Source organism: Asparagus officinalis, chromosome 9 (genome assembly GCF_001876935.1).
Source record: "Asparagus officinalis chromosome 9, Aspof.V1, whole genome shotgun sequence".
NCBI lineage: Eukaryota > Viridiplantae > Streptophyta > Magnoliopsida > Asparagales > Asparagaceae > Asparagus > Asparagus officinalis.
In genome coordinates, this window is record NC_033802.1 from 12204290 (window position 1) to 12216211 (window position 11922).

The 11922-nt window shown below is 36.4% G+C and overlaps 2 protein-coding genes across 2 annotated transcripts in view; both read right to left on the minus strand.

Annotated features, from left to right (window-relative positions):
* The window catches only part of LOC109824313 (acyl carrier protein 1, chloroplastic-like), an 18470-nt gene extending 17749 nt beyond the window's left edge, over positions 1–721 (minus strand). Inside the window, exon 1 of the mRNA XM_020390880.1 lies at positions 540–721. Coding sequence (XP_020246469.1) covers positions 540–605 — 66 coding nt within the window. The 5' untranslated portion in view covers positions 606–721. The remainder of the gene's footprint in view (positions 1–539) is intronic.
* Positions 3796–11922, minus strand: part of LOC109824606 (sodium/hydrogen exchanger 2-like) — a 34320-nt gene continuing 26193 nt past the window's right edge. The window contains exons 11-14 of the mRNA XM_020391237.1: positions 6531–6669; positions 6380–6442; positions 4945–5028; positions 3796–4348 (exon numbers count right to left, since the gene is read on the minus strand). Coding sequence (XP_020246826.1) covers positions 4025–4348; positions 4945–5028; positions 6380–6442; positions 6531–6669 — 610 coding nt within the window. The 3' untranslated portion in view covers positions 3796–4024. The remainder of the gene's footprint in view (positions 4349–4944; positions 5029–6379; positions 6443–6530; positions 6670–11922) is intronic.

Genomic DNA, 11922 nt, shown 5'->3' on the forward strand with positions numbered 1-11922 from the left:
ACCGTCAGCGATAGCTTGTTCAGCGCTGACGAACTGCCGTCAGCAACAAACATCACTGACGGGATCCCGTCAGCGATGTAGTTAACATCGCTGACGGGCCCCCCGTCAGCGATGTATCATTATCACTGACGGCGTTTGCCGTCAACATTGTTGCTGTCAGTAATACACATTACTGACGGTGCCCCGTCAGCGATAGTTCTTCCCTGAAGGGACTATTGCTGACGGCATATCCTTGACGGGATGCCGTCAAGGATACTTATCGCCAACGTGATTTTAAGCATTCCTGACGGGAATGCCCGTCAACGATACCTGGTTTTCCACTAGTGCATGTATATAAGTAAAATTCAATAACCCCCTTACTTAATCCGAATTTACATCAGTTACCGCTAAAATCATCAGCTAACAACACCACTCTAGTTCCAAACAAAATTACGAGATCGCCATTCGAGAAAGAATCAAAAAGCTAAAACAAGTCCCAAACCCTAGAAACTGAGATCAATCAGATCGTAGAAAGGAGAGCAATTGGAGACAACTGATACCTTGATCTGGCGGGAAACCCGCGGCCGAGCGGCGATCGAGACCGAAGCTCCGGCGATGGCAGCCATTAGAGAGAGAGAGAATTTCTAGAGAGAGAAAATGGCGACAAGCACGAAGAGCGTGGGTGAGAGAGAGAGAGCGGTGGCCGTATTTAAAGGGGGGAAGGCGCCGTTCTTATGACAGAGAGAGAGAGAGCTTTGTGAACATCGAAAGGCTTTCTAGAAGAGAGAGAAAAAGTGTCGTGTGACCGAAATACCCTCCTGCTTTAGCGCCACGTGGCACGGGAGTCGTGAGACTCGCTTCGTCGGCATCGACGAAAGGCTGTGATCAGCTGATAATAGTGAACGCGCTACAGCTGTGTCAACAAATAAGAAGTTCGGTTTTCGGTATTGAATCCTGTAGCGGGTTGTGATTCGAAGGTGGTACTGAACAACGTTGGACTGACACGTGGCAGTTACCTAAGGCTTTGGACCATCAGGAAACCCCCTCAGCGCTGGATGGTTATCAAGAGAAACTCTCATATAACTCTCAAAATATTAAAGAATCCCTTTTTAAGTGTAAGATTTTATTAGAAAACCTTCTATCCACGTTTGCTGTCAATTTCTGGCAAAAAGATTCCATTTTATTATTCTACTTACACATGAGAAATTATGGTTTTCTGATATTCAGGTTATTACGAGGGTTTTCTAATATTTTTAAAAGTTATGGGAGTTTATTTGATAATCATCAAAAGTTAAGGGGATTTTATAATATTTAGTCTTACTGTATTCTTCATTCTTTTACGGTAAAATGGTCAGATTGATATATTTTGTACAGGCTTGGTGACATGTTGGTATATTTTCTTTTAGTTTTGTCAGATTGGTGTATTTTGCAGACTCCAGCGCCATATAGCCCTTAAATTTGGCCGGAGTTACTGTTCCGGCCACTACTGATGGGATTTTTTGCATGAAACCCTATCATTAAAAACCCATCCTGCTCCTGACCCCCCTCCCCCTCTCCCTTCTCCTCATCCTCTTCAACCTCCCCCTCTCCCTCCTCCTCCTCATCCTCTTCAACCTCCCCCTCCTCCTCGTCGAATTCGTTCATCGAGAGCTCGCTGCACGATCTCAACACCGTCGATGGACGAAACTGGGAGATTGAGGGGATCAGTGATGTGGATCGCGATGCAGTTACTGAGGATAGCTTGGATAATGACAATGAGTCCAATTCGGCTGTTTGTTACTTGATTCTCCTTCTCTTTGTCTGATTTTTGGTCATTACGCAATAATTTCTCTTTAATGGACAAGCATTTGGTGTTTTTTTAAGATCAATTTTGGTTACTTAGGGTGAAGGTTAGCTTTTGTGGTGTTATTGATGAGTATTTAGTATATTTTAGTTTACAAATCATGTGAATGAGTGTTGTTGCAACTACACACTTTACAACTTGTTCTTCTTGTTGAGATGAATGGAAACATGTTGAAGCTGTTGAGGGAAAAGCATGGAGATGATGCTTGTGATGGTGCTTGAAGAGGATGAGGAGGAGGAGGGGGAGTGGGAGGTTGAAGAGGATGAGGAGGAGGAGGGGGGGGGGGGGGGTTAGGAGCAGGATGGATTTTTGATGAGGGGTTTTATGCAAAAAAATCCCATCAGCAGTGGCCGGAACGGTAACTCCGGCCAAATTTAAGGGATATATGGCGCCGGGTCTACAAAATATACCAATCTGACAAAACTAAAAAAAATATACTAACATGTCACCAAGCCTCTATAAAATATACCGATCTGGCCATTTTGTCATTCTTTTACATTTAGTTCGTGCATATGTATATCTCTGTGTGAACGTGTGTGTGTATCCCTTTTTTTAGGTAACCTCTCGTATTATTTATTTTCAAACAGAATTCTTGCTTCTTTTTTTTAAGAGTATGTACGGACTAGGGGAGAAATTTTTATACAGTGTGCCTAAGTTATTTTTTTCATCAAATCACTTTGCGTGTTTGCCCCAAGCTTCCCCCCCCCCCCCCAACCCCCAAAAAAATAGCGTTGCATTGAAAATTTTCAAACATTCATAAACGTTTGAATTTAGGGTTATTTGCATATATACTCCTTGAATTATGGGTAATTGCAGACCTACCCTCTAAATCTCAAAATTTGTAAAACTACTCCTCAAATAATCAATTCTGAAAAAAAATTACCCTCAAAGAAATTAATTATAAACTTTGATAAGCTAATTTATAATTGCAATGTAAAAACTATCAATAAATAGTCAAAATTTTATCCCGGATTTGATTATTTATTGATCTTAGGGTTTCCCCAAAGTTGATGATTGGAGGATTAGCTTTGCAAATACTAAAATGTAGGGGGCATTTTTTGTAAACGCCCATGAGTTAAGGGGTACGCACTAGGGGTGCCAACCGTATCTGTATCCGAGGAAATATCTGTAACCGTATCCGTTAGGATACGAATATGGTTACTCATATCTATTACTGATAGGATATGGTTGCGGATATGGTTTTGTAGTGAAATATCCGTATCCATATCCGAAAATATCTGAATACATATTGGTAATACTCGTACGATGGTTTCGATTCTTAGATTATGGATTTGTGGTTAATTTTAATGATCAAGATGTCTAATCTTAGCTTTTCAATCATAATGAACATATTAACGAACTCTTTTTGTATCACATGACTATATTTTTCTGAATACTATCTAGTTTTCTCATATCCTTTTTGTATCTGCATGCATATCCGTTTATATATCCGCATCTATATCCATAACCGTATCCAATTTTGGCGGATATGAATATGAATTTTTCTTACCGACGTATATCCGTATCCGTATCCGAGATGAGGAAGCGGATATGGATATGGTAAGTGCCATATCCGAGCTGTATCCGCTCCGTTAACACCCCTGATCATTGGGATATCATTTATAGTATCAACTAAATCATCATCATTGTTTGAAAGGCGACACCTCACCTGTCCCATGCAGGGTCCCTGAGGCATTTTTCAGTCAAATAAGCGTAGAAAACATTGATGAAACTGTTCATGTAAGCTTCACTTTTCCATAGTGACATAGTCAATAAGCCCCAAACAATTTTATAAATTTAAGAACAATAACAACTAATTCAATGAGTCCATAGAGGTTTATCACGGTTCTAGATTAAGCTCAACAACTTTTGTACAGAAAACTTGAACCACATATATTTCTTCTGGTAACCAGCCATTTCATCTAGGAAGGCAGAAGTTGCACAGAACCAAATCACAAATTTCACAGAAAAACTGTAACTTTTCTTCTTCTTTTTTTCTCTCTTTTCTTAATTAAAAGAGCTGCATTTTAGTATCATGATCTGCGATTACATGAATTTACAAAAACCACTCAAGCCGCTCTAGATGATAACCAAAGCCAAACCATACTCGTGGCATTCCACGTGAAACTGACTCATTTCTATATACAATATTAACAACTAGAATACCCAAATAACAATATATAACGGTGATTCCCAAAAATCTCACAGTACGGTACTCGCACCATTTTCAGTAGGCGAGCCAGGAACAAAGGGTGTAAATCCTCGCCCACCAAAAACAGGGCGCATGAAAGAATTGTCAAAGCTACGCCAATAATGGACTGTGTGAGTTGGTTCGGTGAGAAGCATTTTGAGACTTGGCGGTCGACGTATTTTTCCACCTCCAGTTTCGACCTCAGATTCCTGTACATTTTCAAGGAGGGGAATGAGGACAGAACTGGGAGTTGGAGGCTCTGACATGCTGCTGGAATGTCTTGTGCTTGAAGGAAGTAGGAGCCTGACTAGAGGCTTGGTCATCAACCCAAACACCTGTTTGATGATGGAAAATGGATATAGCTCAAGATTCTCAAAAGAACAGAGATATGCTGAGAATTTCAAGGTATAACTGAATATTTTCCTATTTAACCTAAATCTGAATATTTTCCTATTTAGCCTACATCCTTTTGAGTTGAAATTCTCATTTAACACAGCTAAATTTTTAACAGAGAAGGGGAAATGAAAAAAAAAATGGAAAATGCTCCCTCTCTCCCAAATAACAAGGGCTAACACCCAAATCTTTTGCAGCGTACCCTCTAAATCTGCATATTTGCTAATTTAACCCTATGAATCTTTAGCGGTGTTAAATGTGAGGGTACAAAAAAACAATGCGGAACAATGTGGAAGAATGTAGGAATAAATTATAAATCTGCAAGTAGGATAGACTTTGGGTGTGGGAGGCTACAGAAGCAAATATATTCGTGTGTGCGTATCTATACACACACACACACACACTATATACAAATGCATCTTATATATACACTATTCAACTTCATCTTTACTATCTACAGCTCGTCTGAAGAAATAACATTGGTAGCAGGGGAATATGAGCGGAATAAAAAATAAGAGAAGTAACAAAAATTATGTACCATTGTGCTAAAAAGAACAACTGTAATGGTACTCGTGATCATGATAGCATTTCCACGCTGTCGGGTGTGACCAAAAGTTGTAAACTGAAGACAAATTTCCATAATATCAATATCAGTAACTGACAATTATAAAATGCAAAAGCATAAGAGATATCATAAGCAAAACAACAAAGTTTAATCAATACACTTTAAGACTTTCATGTGAACTGTTTCACATGTTATTGACTTCAGAGATGTTCTTGCATATTAGTACTAGGAAGTATTAAACACTATCATAATCATATTTGGTAAGTATTAAATAAACATGTGATCCTTAAAACATTTTCATGTGGCGGACATTTTCATGTGGCGGACATTTTCATGTGGCGGTTAGTTTTTAATATTCAGAGTGGCCAAACTTTATATAATGAAGGATATCCTCCTCTGTAGATAAAAGATATCGTAGTTAACCTAAGGCATTTAGGTTCATCAACTATCAATAGAAATTTCTGCTGATTAAGTTGATTATAGCAACCTATTATGAAGAAAATAATCATAATAGGAATTATTAAACACTATCATAATAATATTTGGTAAGTATTAAATAAACATATTTGGTAAGTATTAAATAAACATGTGATCCTTAAAACATTTTCATGTGGCAGACATTTTCATGTGGCAGACATTTTCATGTGGCAGTTAGTTTTTAATATTCAGAGTGGCCAAACTTTATATAGTGAAGGATATCCTCCTCTGTAGATAAAAGATATCGTAGTTAACCTAAGGCATTTAGGTTCATCAACTATCAATAGAAATTTCTGCTGATTATGTTGATTATAGCAGCCTATTATGAAGAAAATAATCATAATAGGAATTATTAAACACTATCATAATCATATTTGGTAAGTATTAAATAAACATGTGATCCTTAAAACATTTTCATGTGGCAGACATTTTCATGTGGCAGTTAGTTTTTAATATTCAGAGTGGCCAAACTTTATATAATGAAGGATATCCTCCTCTGTAGATAAAAGATATTGTAGGTAACCTAAGGCTTATAGGTTCATCAACTATCAATAGAAATTTCTGCTGATTAAGATGATTATAGCAACCTATTATGAAGAAAATAATCATAAAGAACTCCAATTGTTAGCTGATCATGGAAAAGCGAGAAACACTCTCTTCTACAACAAGGACTGAGTATAGAAAAAAGTTTAAGAAACAATATAGCGCTAGCTCATACACTCACTGTGTGTGTGACACAGTGTGTGCGGGCGCGCACGTGTGGGTGCATGTCTTGAGTACAGACAAAAGACATTAGGTCATTAGATACTCCTATACTGAAAAGTATTAACTGCGTGTTTACTAAAACCATCGGACACTGAAAAAATGAACCTGAAAAAAAGAAAAAAAAAGAAAAGAAAAAGATATGTACTGAAAGATAATGTTGTGTAACCTGATTGTAAGCGAGTGCAATTGATACCGCACCACGCATAAGACCTGCCCACCATATTGTAACCTGTCAATCAGATAGTTTAAGTCAATATTCCGAAGACTATTCCGAAGACTTCGAAGAATACAAAATAACCAAGATGTCAAACACCGACTTGCTGCTTAAAGGAGATTTTCTCATTTGGTGACTTTTTAGCTAAATTCATCAAGAAAGATAGTGGGAAAACGAATACGGCTCTTCCAACCAAAACCAAACCTATTAGAATTGAGCTCACAACAATCGATTTTCCAGGACTGCACATCAAAGAGAGAAATTTATAAGCTACCAAAATAACATATTTGATTAACAATATGAAACATATGAAATTAATTAAAAGACAGAAAGAGTAAGCTAAACTGCCAATTGAACTGTCCACTTCAGTTGTCCCCTGAGTGCCTAGCTAGCTGCTTAGCGTCCAAGCCTATTATCCGTTTAAACCTCTTTTTACCTTATTAAGAATCTTGTCTTCACGGTTTTAAACAACCATAGGATATTACAGAGAGATTTCTCTAAAAGGCTCTAAATAAGTTACACCATAAAAGGAACGAAGAAAAAAAATAAATGAAGAAAAACTGAGAAAGAAAAAAGAAGAAAAGAAAAGAATTTAAATATTATAATTATTCTGGCAAATGCTGGAGGAGGTGGTTAACTATGTTGGACATAGCAGTGGCTCCCTACATGTTGCTGATGAGCATTTCACATGCAATTCACTGGAGTTTTACTTACTTGATGTTGCTAAAATGGAAGGCGATAATGGGTACATTAGAGCTGAGAAAGTTACCTGATGGTTCCAAAAATTAGCATGTATTACAGACTTACAGTCTAAGTTGAATGGACATAGGTACAGGTACCGGTATGGGACACGGAAGTTTGTAAAAGATAAGGCACGGGGACACGGCTCTATACATATACTGAAATTAATAATTTATATAAGATCAATAATGTTTTTCATTCACATGTTATGAGGATATACATAAGAAAGCCAACCCCAAAAATTTGGGATCAATGTTTTGCTGTCGTTATTATTATGGTTATTTTATGAGAACGAAATTCTCATGAAATTTTTATGTTTTTTTATTATGTAGATTATAAATTGGAAAACTATTGGTTTTCAAACGAGATATCCAAACTTTAAAATCATAGCTCTGAACTGGGTATAGAGAACTGGGTATAGACTGAAACGAACTCATCCAACGAGTTTCAGAAAGTGAAGTGTAGGATAAACATCCAAGAAGTGTAGGGTGAGTGTTTTAAATTGAAATAAGTACTATAAAATTGAGTATACATTTGAATAAATGTATGCATATGTTATAAAATAGGAGGGTTAATTTGATAGTATTATCATGAGCATAATAGACTATATACAAGAGATAAGATGGATGCGGATAGATAACCCAATACGGGTCTATACTCGAATATCCATAACTTAATATACGAAGGCTATGTTTGGATTAGAGACTTTTTTAATCCCGGTATTAATTAAACTCGCTATAGTCTTTGGATATAATAATCCAACGGACTATAATGAGTTAAATTTTTAATAATATGCTTAGTTCAAATTGTTACACCTCTAGTACCTATATCATGTTTCGGAACTTATCATTATAAAGGAGTATAAGATTAGAACATAATAGTAAATGTCCGCAATGCCCTCTACATACCAGTGAAGTATTTCAAGAGCTTGTTTGTATTTTTCAGATTTTTAGGGGATTGTTTGTAATTCATATTTCTAAAGGGGAAGTTTGTAATTTTCATATTTTTCATTTTTTTGTAATTTTGCAAACTTTAAAGTGGTTGTTTGTAATTTTCCAATTTTTTAGGGTGTTATTTGTAATATTTAAATTTATAGAAGGGTTGTTTGTTATTTTTAAATTTTCAAGTGTTGTTTGAAGGGTTGTTGCAATGTTTGTTATTTTTAAATTTTCAAGTGTTGTTTGAAGGGTTGTTGCAATTCAACTTTTTTGGGCTATTTGTAAATTTTTTGTTTTTACATTTTTATTTGTAGTTTTTGGATTTTTTTCAAGTGGTTGCTTGTAACTTTTAGACTACGGGCTCTTTGTAATTTTTTATTTCTTTGGGGATGTTTTATAATTTTTAGATATTTTCATTTTGGCAAAAGATCTTTCCAAATATCGAGGTATTAACAAATATCTAGATTTAGGGAATATGCAAATGAGGATGATTAATGAGTATAAGCCATCAAAGTGTGGATACGCAAATGAGATGATTAATATGCAATCAAAGTGGATGAGCGAAATGATTGGGAATGAAAAATATTAATAACTCTTAGAAAGTTAAGGGGTAATGATGTCATTTTAGATCTAATCCCGAATGAGAAATAGTCGTAGGACTATAATAACCCCCTCTCCCTCCATTATTTAGTCTTAAATCATTGAACTATTGCATTTTAATAGACTAAATAGTCCCACGTAATATCCCCTAAATTTTTGAACCAAACATGTTACTATTTTATTTTAAAGAACAAAGGGTCACTATCTCAAAATAATACGCAACCCAAACATGGTCTAACTCTAACAACCCCTCTCAAGCTGGAGATATCTATCATGCCCGGATTGTCACACCAAGGAGAAAAAAATCTTGGAAGACACTACCTTGTTGAATATATCAACATTTGCTCTGAAGAACGAGTAGAACGGGTGCGTATCAATTATTTCACTATCCCGTACAAAATGACAGTTCACCCATATCTGTTTAGTCTTTTAATGAGAAACTAGATTCTTTACAATGTAGATGGCACACTGATTATCACAATGCATAGGCATAGGACCCGATTGAAGAAAACCAAGTACTTTCATCAAATTCTTCAACTACTTCATCTCACATGTAGTATGATCTATTGCTCAATACTCAGCGTCTACACTAGATAGACACCACATCTTGCTTTTTTACTTCTCCAGGTGACGAGATTGCCTCCAACAAAAGTACAGTATCTGGTCGTAGACTTCCTGTCTCTAGCTCCTGCGTAACTTGAATCTGAGTAAGCAGAAATGTGTACATGTTTATCCTTCTTGTATAGTAAACCTTTTCCAGGGAAGCTTTGGATGTAAGCTAGAATCCTCATTACGGCTCTCCAGTGAAACTCTCTAGGCCTATGCATGTTATAAATGAGAATAAAATAACTACTTGCAAGAGATTTGGTAGTGTTATCTTTGCCCATAATACTTGAAGACGTTAGCGATCAAAAAGGCATAGTCATAATCAGTAGAAACCCTAGACGAGTAAGTTAATAAAAACCCTAGGCGGGTAAGCCAATAGAAATTTTAGACAGGTAAGCCAGTAAAGATACCTTAGGCAAGTTAGCCACTAGAAACCCTAGGCCGATCAGCTAGTAGAAGCAACGTTGGAGTCAACTATGTACTTTCGCATCTAACCACTGAAAGAGGATGAAGAGGGCTAATGTTCACAATGAACAGCGTGTGTGGCTTACTACCATCAATGGCCATCGGTGAACAGTGCTATTTTCCCCATTTGATGCTAGGTTTTTTAAGGTAGGCTTTTTTTATTAAGGCTCAGCAAAGATTTAGCAATCAAATGATGTAGAAGCCAAAAATACTGTCGTAACTACCGAGGAGAGCATGAAGGTCATGCAAAATCCCCTTGATGGCCTCAAGATATAGAAAGATGGGAGAAGTTGTAAGGATCGAGTATTGCTCTGATACAAATGTATCAAGCACAATCTTCTTCGCCTAATAGGATAATAGGAACAAGCTAGCATACCCAAATTCTCTCTGAGTCGTTGAGAAGGGACAGGAGTCTAGGAGAAAGATACTGCAACAGCTACAGCAGTCAAATACGTAGGTAGAAGAGGCGGCGGCGGCAGACTGTTGAGGGCTAGGATTACTTTTTTCCCTTTTGATGGTTGAGATTACTTTGATCTGGAGATGAACGACTAGGATTGAGTGAAGATTAGGATGTAATAACGTGGTGCTTTGATACTATGTTATAAAATTGGAGGGTTAATTTGATAGTATTATTCATGAGCATAATAAACTTTGTACAAGAGATAAGATGAATATGGATAGATAACCCAATACAGCTCTATACCCGAATATCCATAACTTAATATACTAACTCTAACACAATATATATTCAAGAAAGTTGTTGTCTGATACAGGTATGATACATGAGAGAAGTATTAAAGGAGTGTCCAGTATGAGTCGGCATCCGACATGTGTGGGGTGTGGGTACAGTTTCAGGATAGAAGTACCCAGGTAATATAGATTATAGTAAAAATGCCATGTACAAGATTATTGGTTGTCGACAAGGTTGATAATGCTGGATGTGACAAGTAGTTATATAATCTCATCCATTATATGATGTGTATGCATATATATGAGAAAATAGGGGCCTTGGCCCATATCACTGATTAAGAGGGGGAAAAAAGAGAGGGAGAGGGATAAAATTGTTGAACGACTGGAGAAAGATTATCTCATGAACTAATTGGCTTTGTACTTTATCCATATTATAGTTAAACATGCATTCTATATAATATCATTGGCTTGTAGCTAATAAAATAGGGTGAACATATGTCCGCTAAAATGGAACAAATAGAAGCCGCCACCAACCATAGTCAACTACTTAAGGCCTACCAGTGTTGCACCATAAAATCCTATTTTAAATTTCGCATAGTTTCTCAATCCCCAAAAACAAAAGAAACCAGAAAAAATAAAATACTGAAAAGTAGTACCTGTATAAACTAGCACAGAAAACAAAATACTCCTAAACCACTTAATCAAGTTTGTGACAGATCTCCGTGATGATTTTATTACCTTTAAGACATTATTTTCAAGTTCATTTTTCAACACAAGTATTACTAAGACTCAGCTAACATTTTAATCTATCTGGAGCCAGGTCTGTACAAAAAGGATTACATATTTACACATTATAGTCAAATTGTGTCAGCATTCTCACCTTTTATGATTAACAAATTTAGCTGGATGTACTGTACTCCCATTTAAAACCCTCCTTGCACCTATTGAATTTTTTTGTACACCAACTTGAACAAGATTTATCAATTTTAGTCTGAGCGTTGCAACAAAAATCACTGCATCCATTTATAACCTCTCCCCATCTACTGGCAGTCAACCTCTACCATTTTATGTTTATGCTGATGAAAGTGAGAATATTTATGTTGGTAACAATTTTGTTAGCCATGAGAAAATTAAACCCGAAATGGTATGGTTAACCTACTATTTTAAAGGTCCTTCTACTCTATGGACACTTCAAATAGTTAGCATGACATATTCTAGGTCTTCTCCGCTTTTATCTAAGGAAACACGATTCAATCTGCAAGAGAAATCCGTATGTGTGCTATCTATAAGTGCTTCCTGACCATGGTTCAAACTTCCCATTTGTTATTCACAAGGTAAAAGATTGACGTAATGACTAAGATATTTTTTGCATGCAACATAGATTAGAGGATAAATTTATTTATAGATTAACTTATGCTTGAGATATGGTTAAGACCCAAGGTATTACCAATTGAT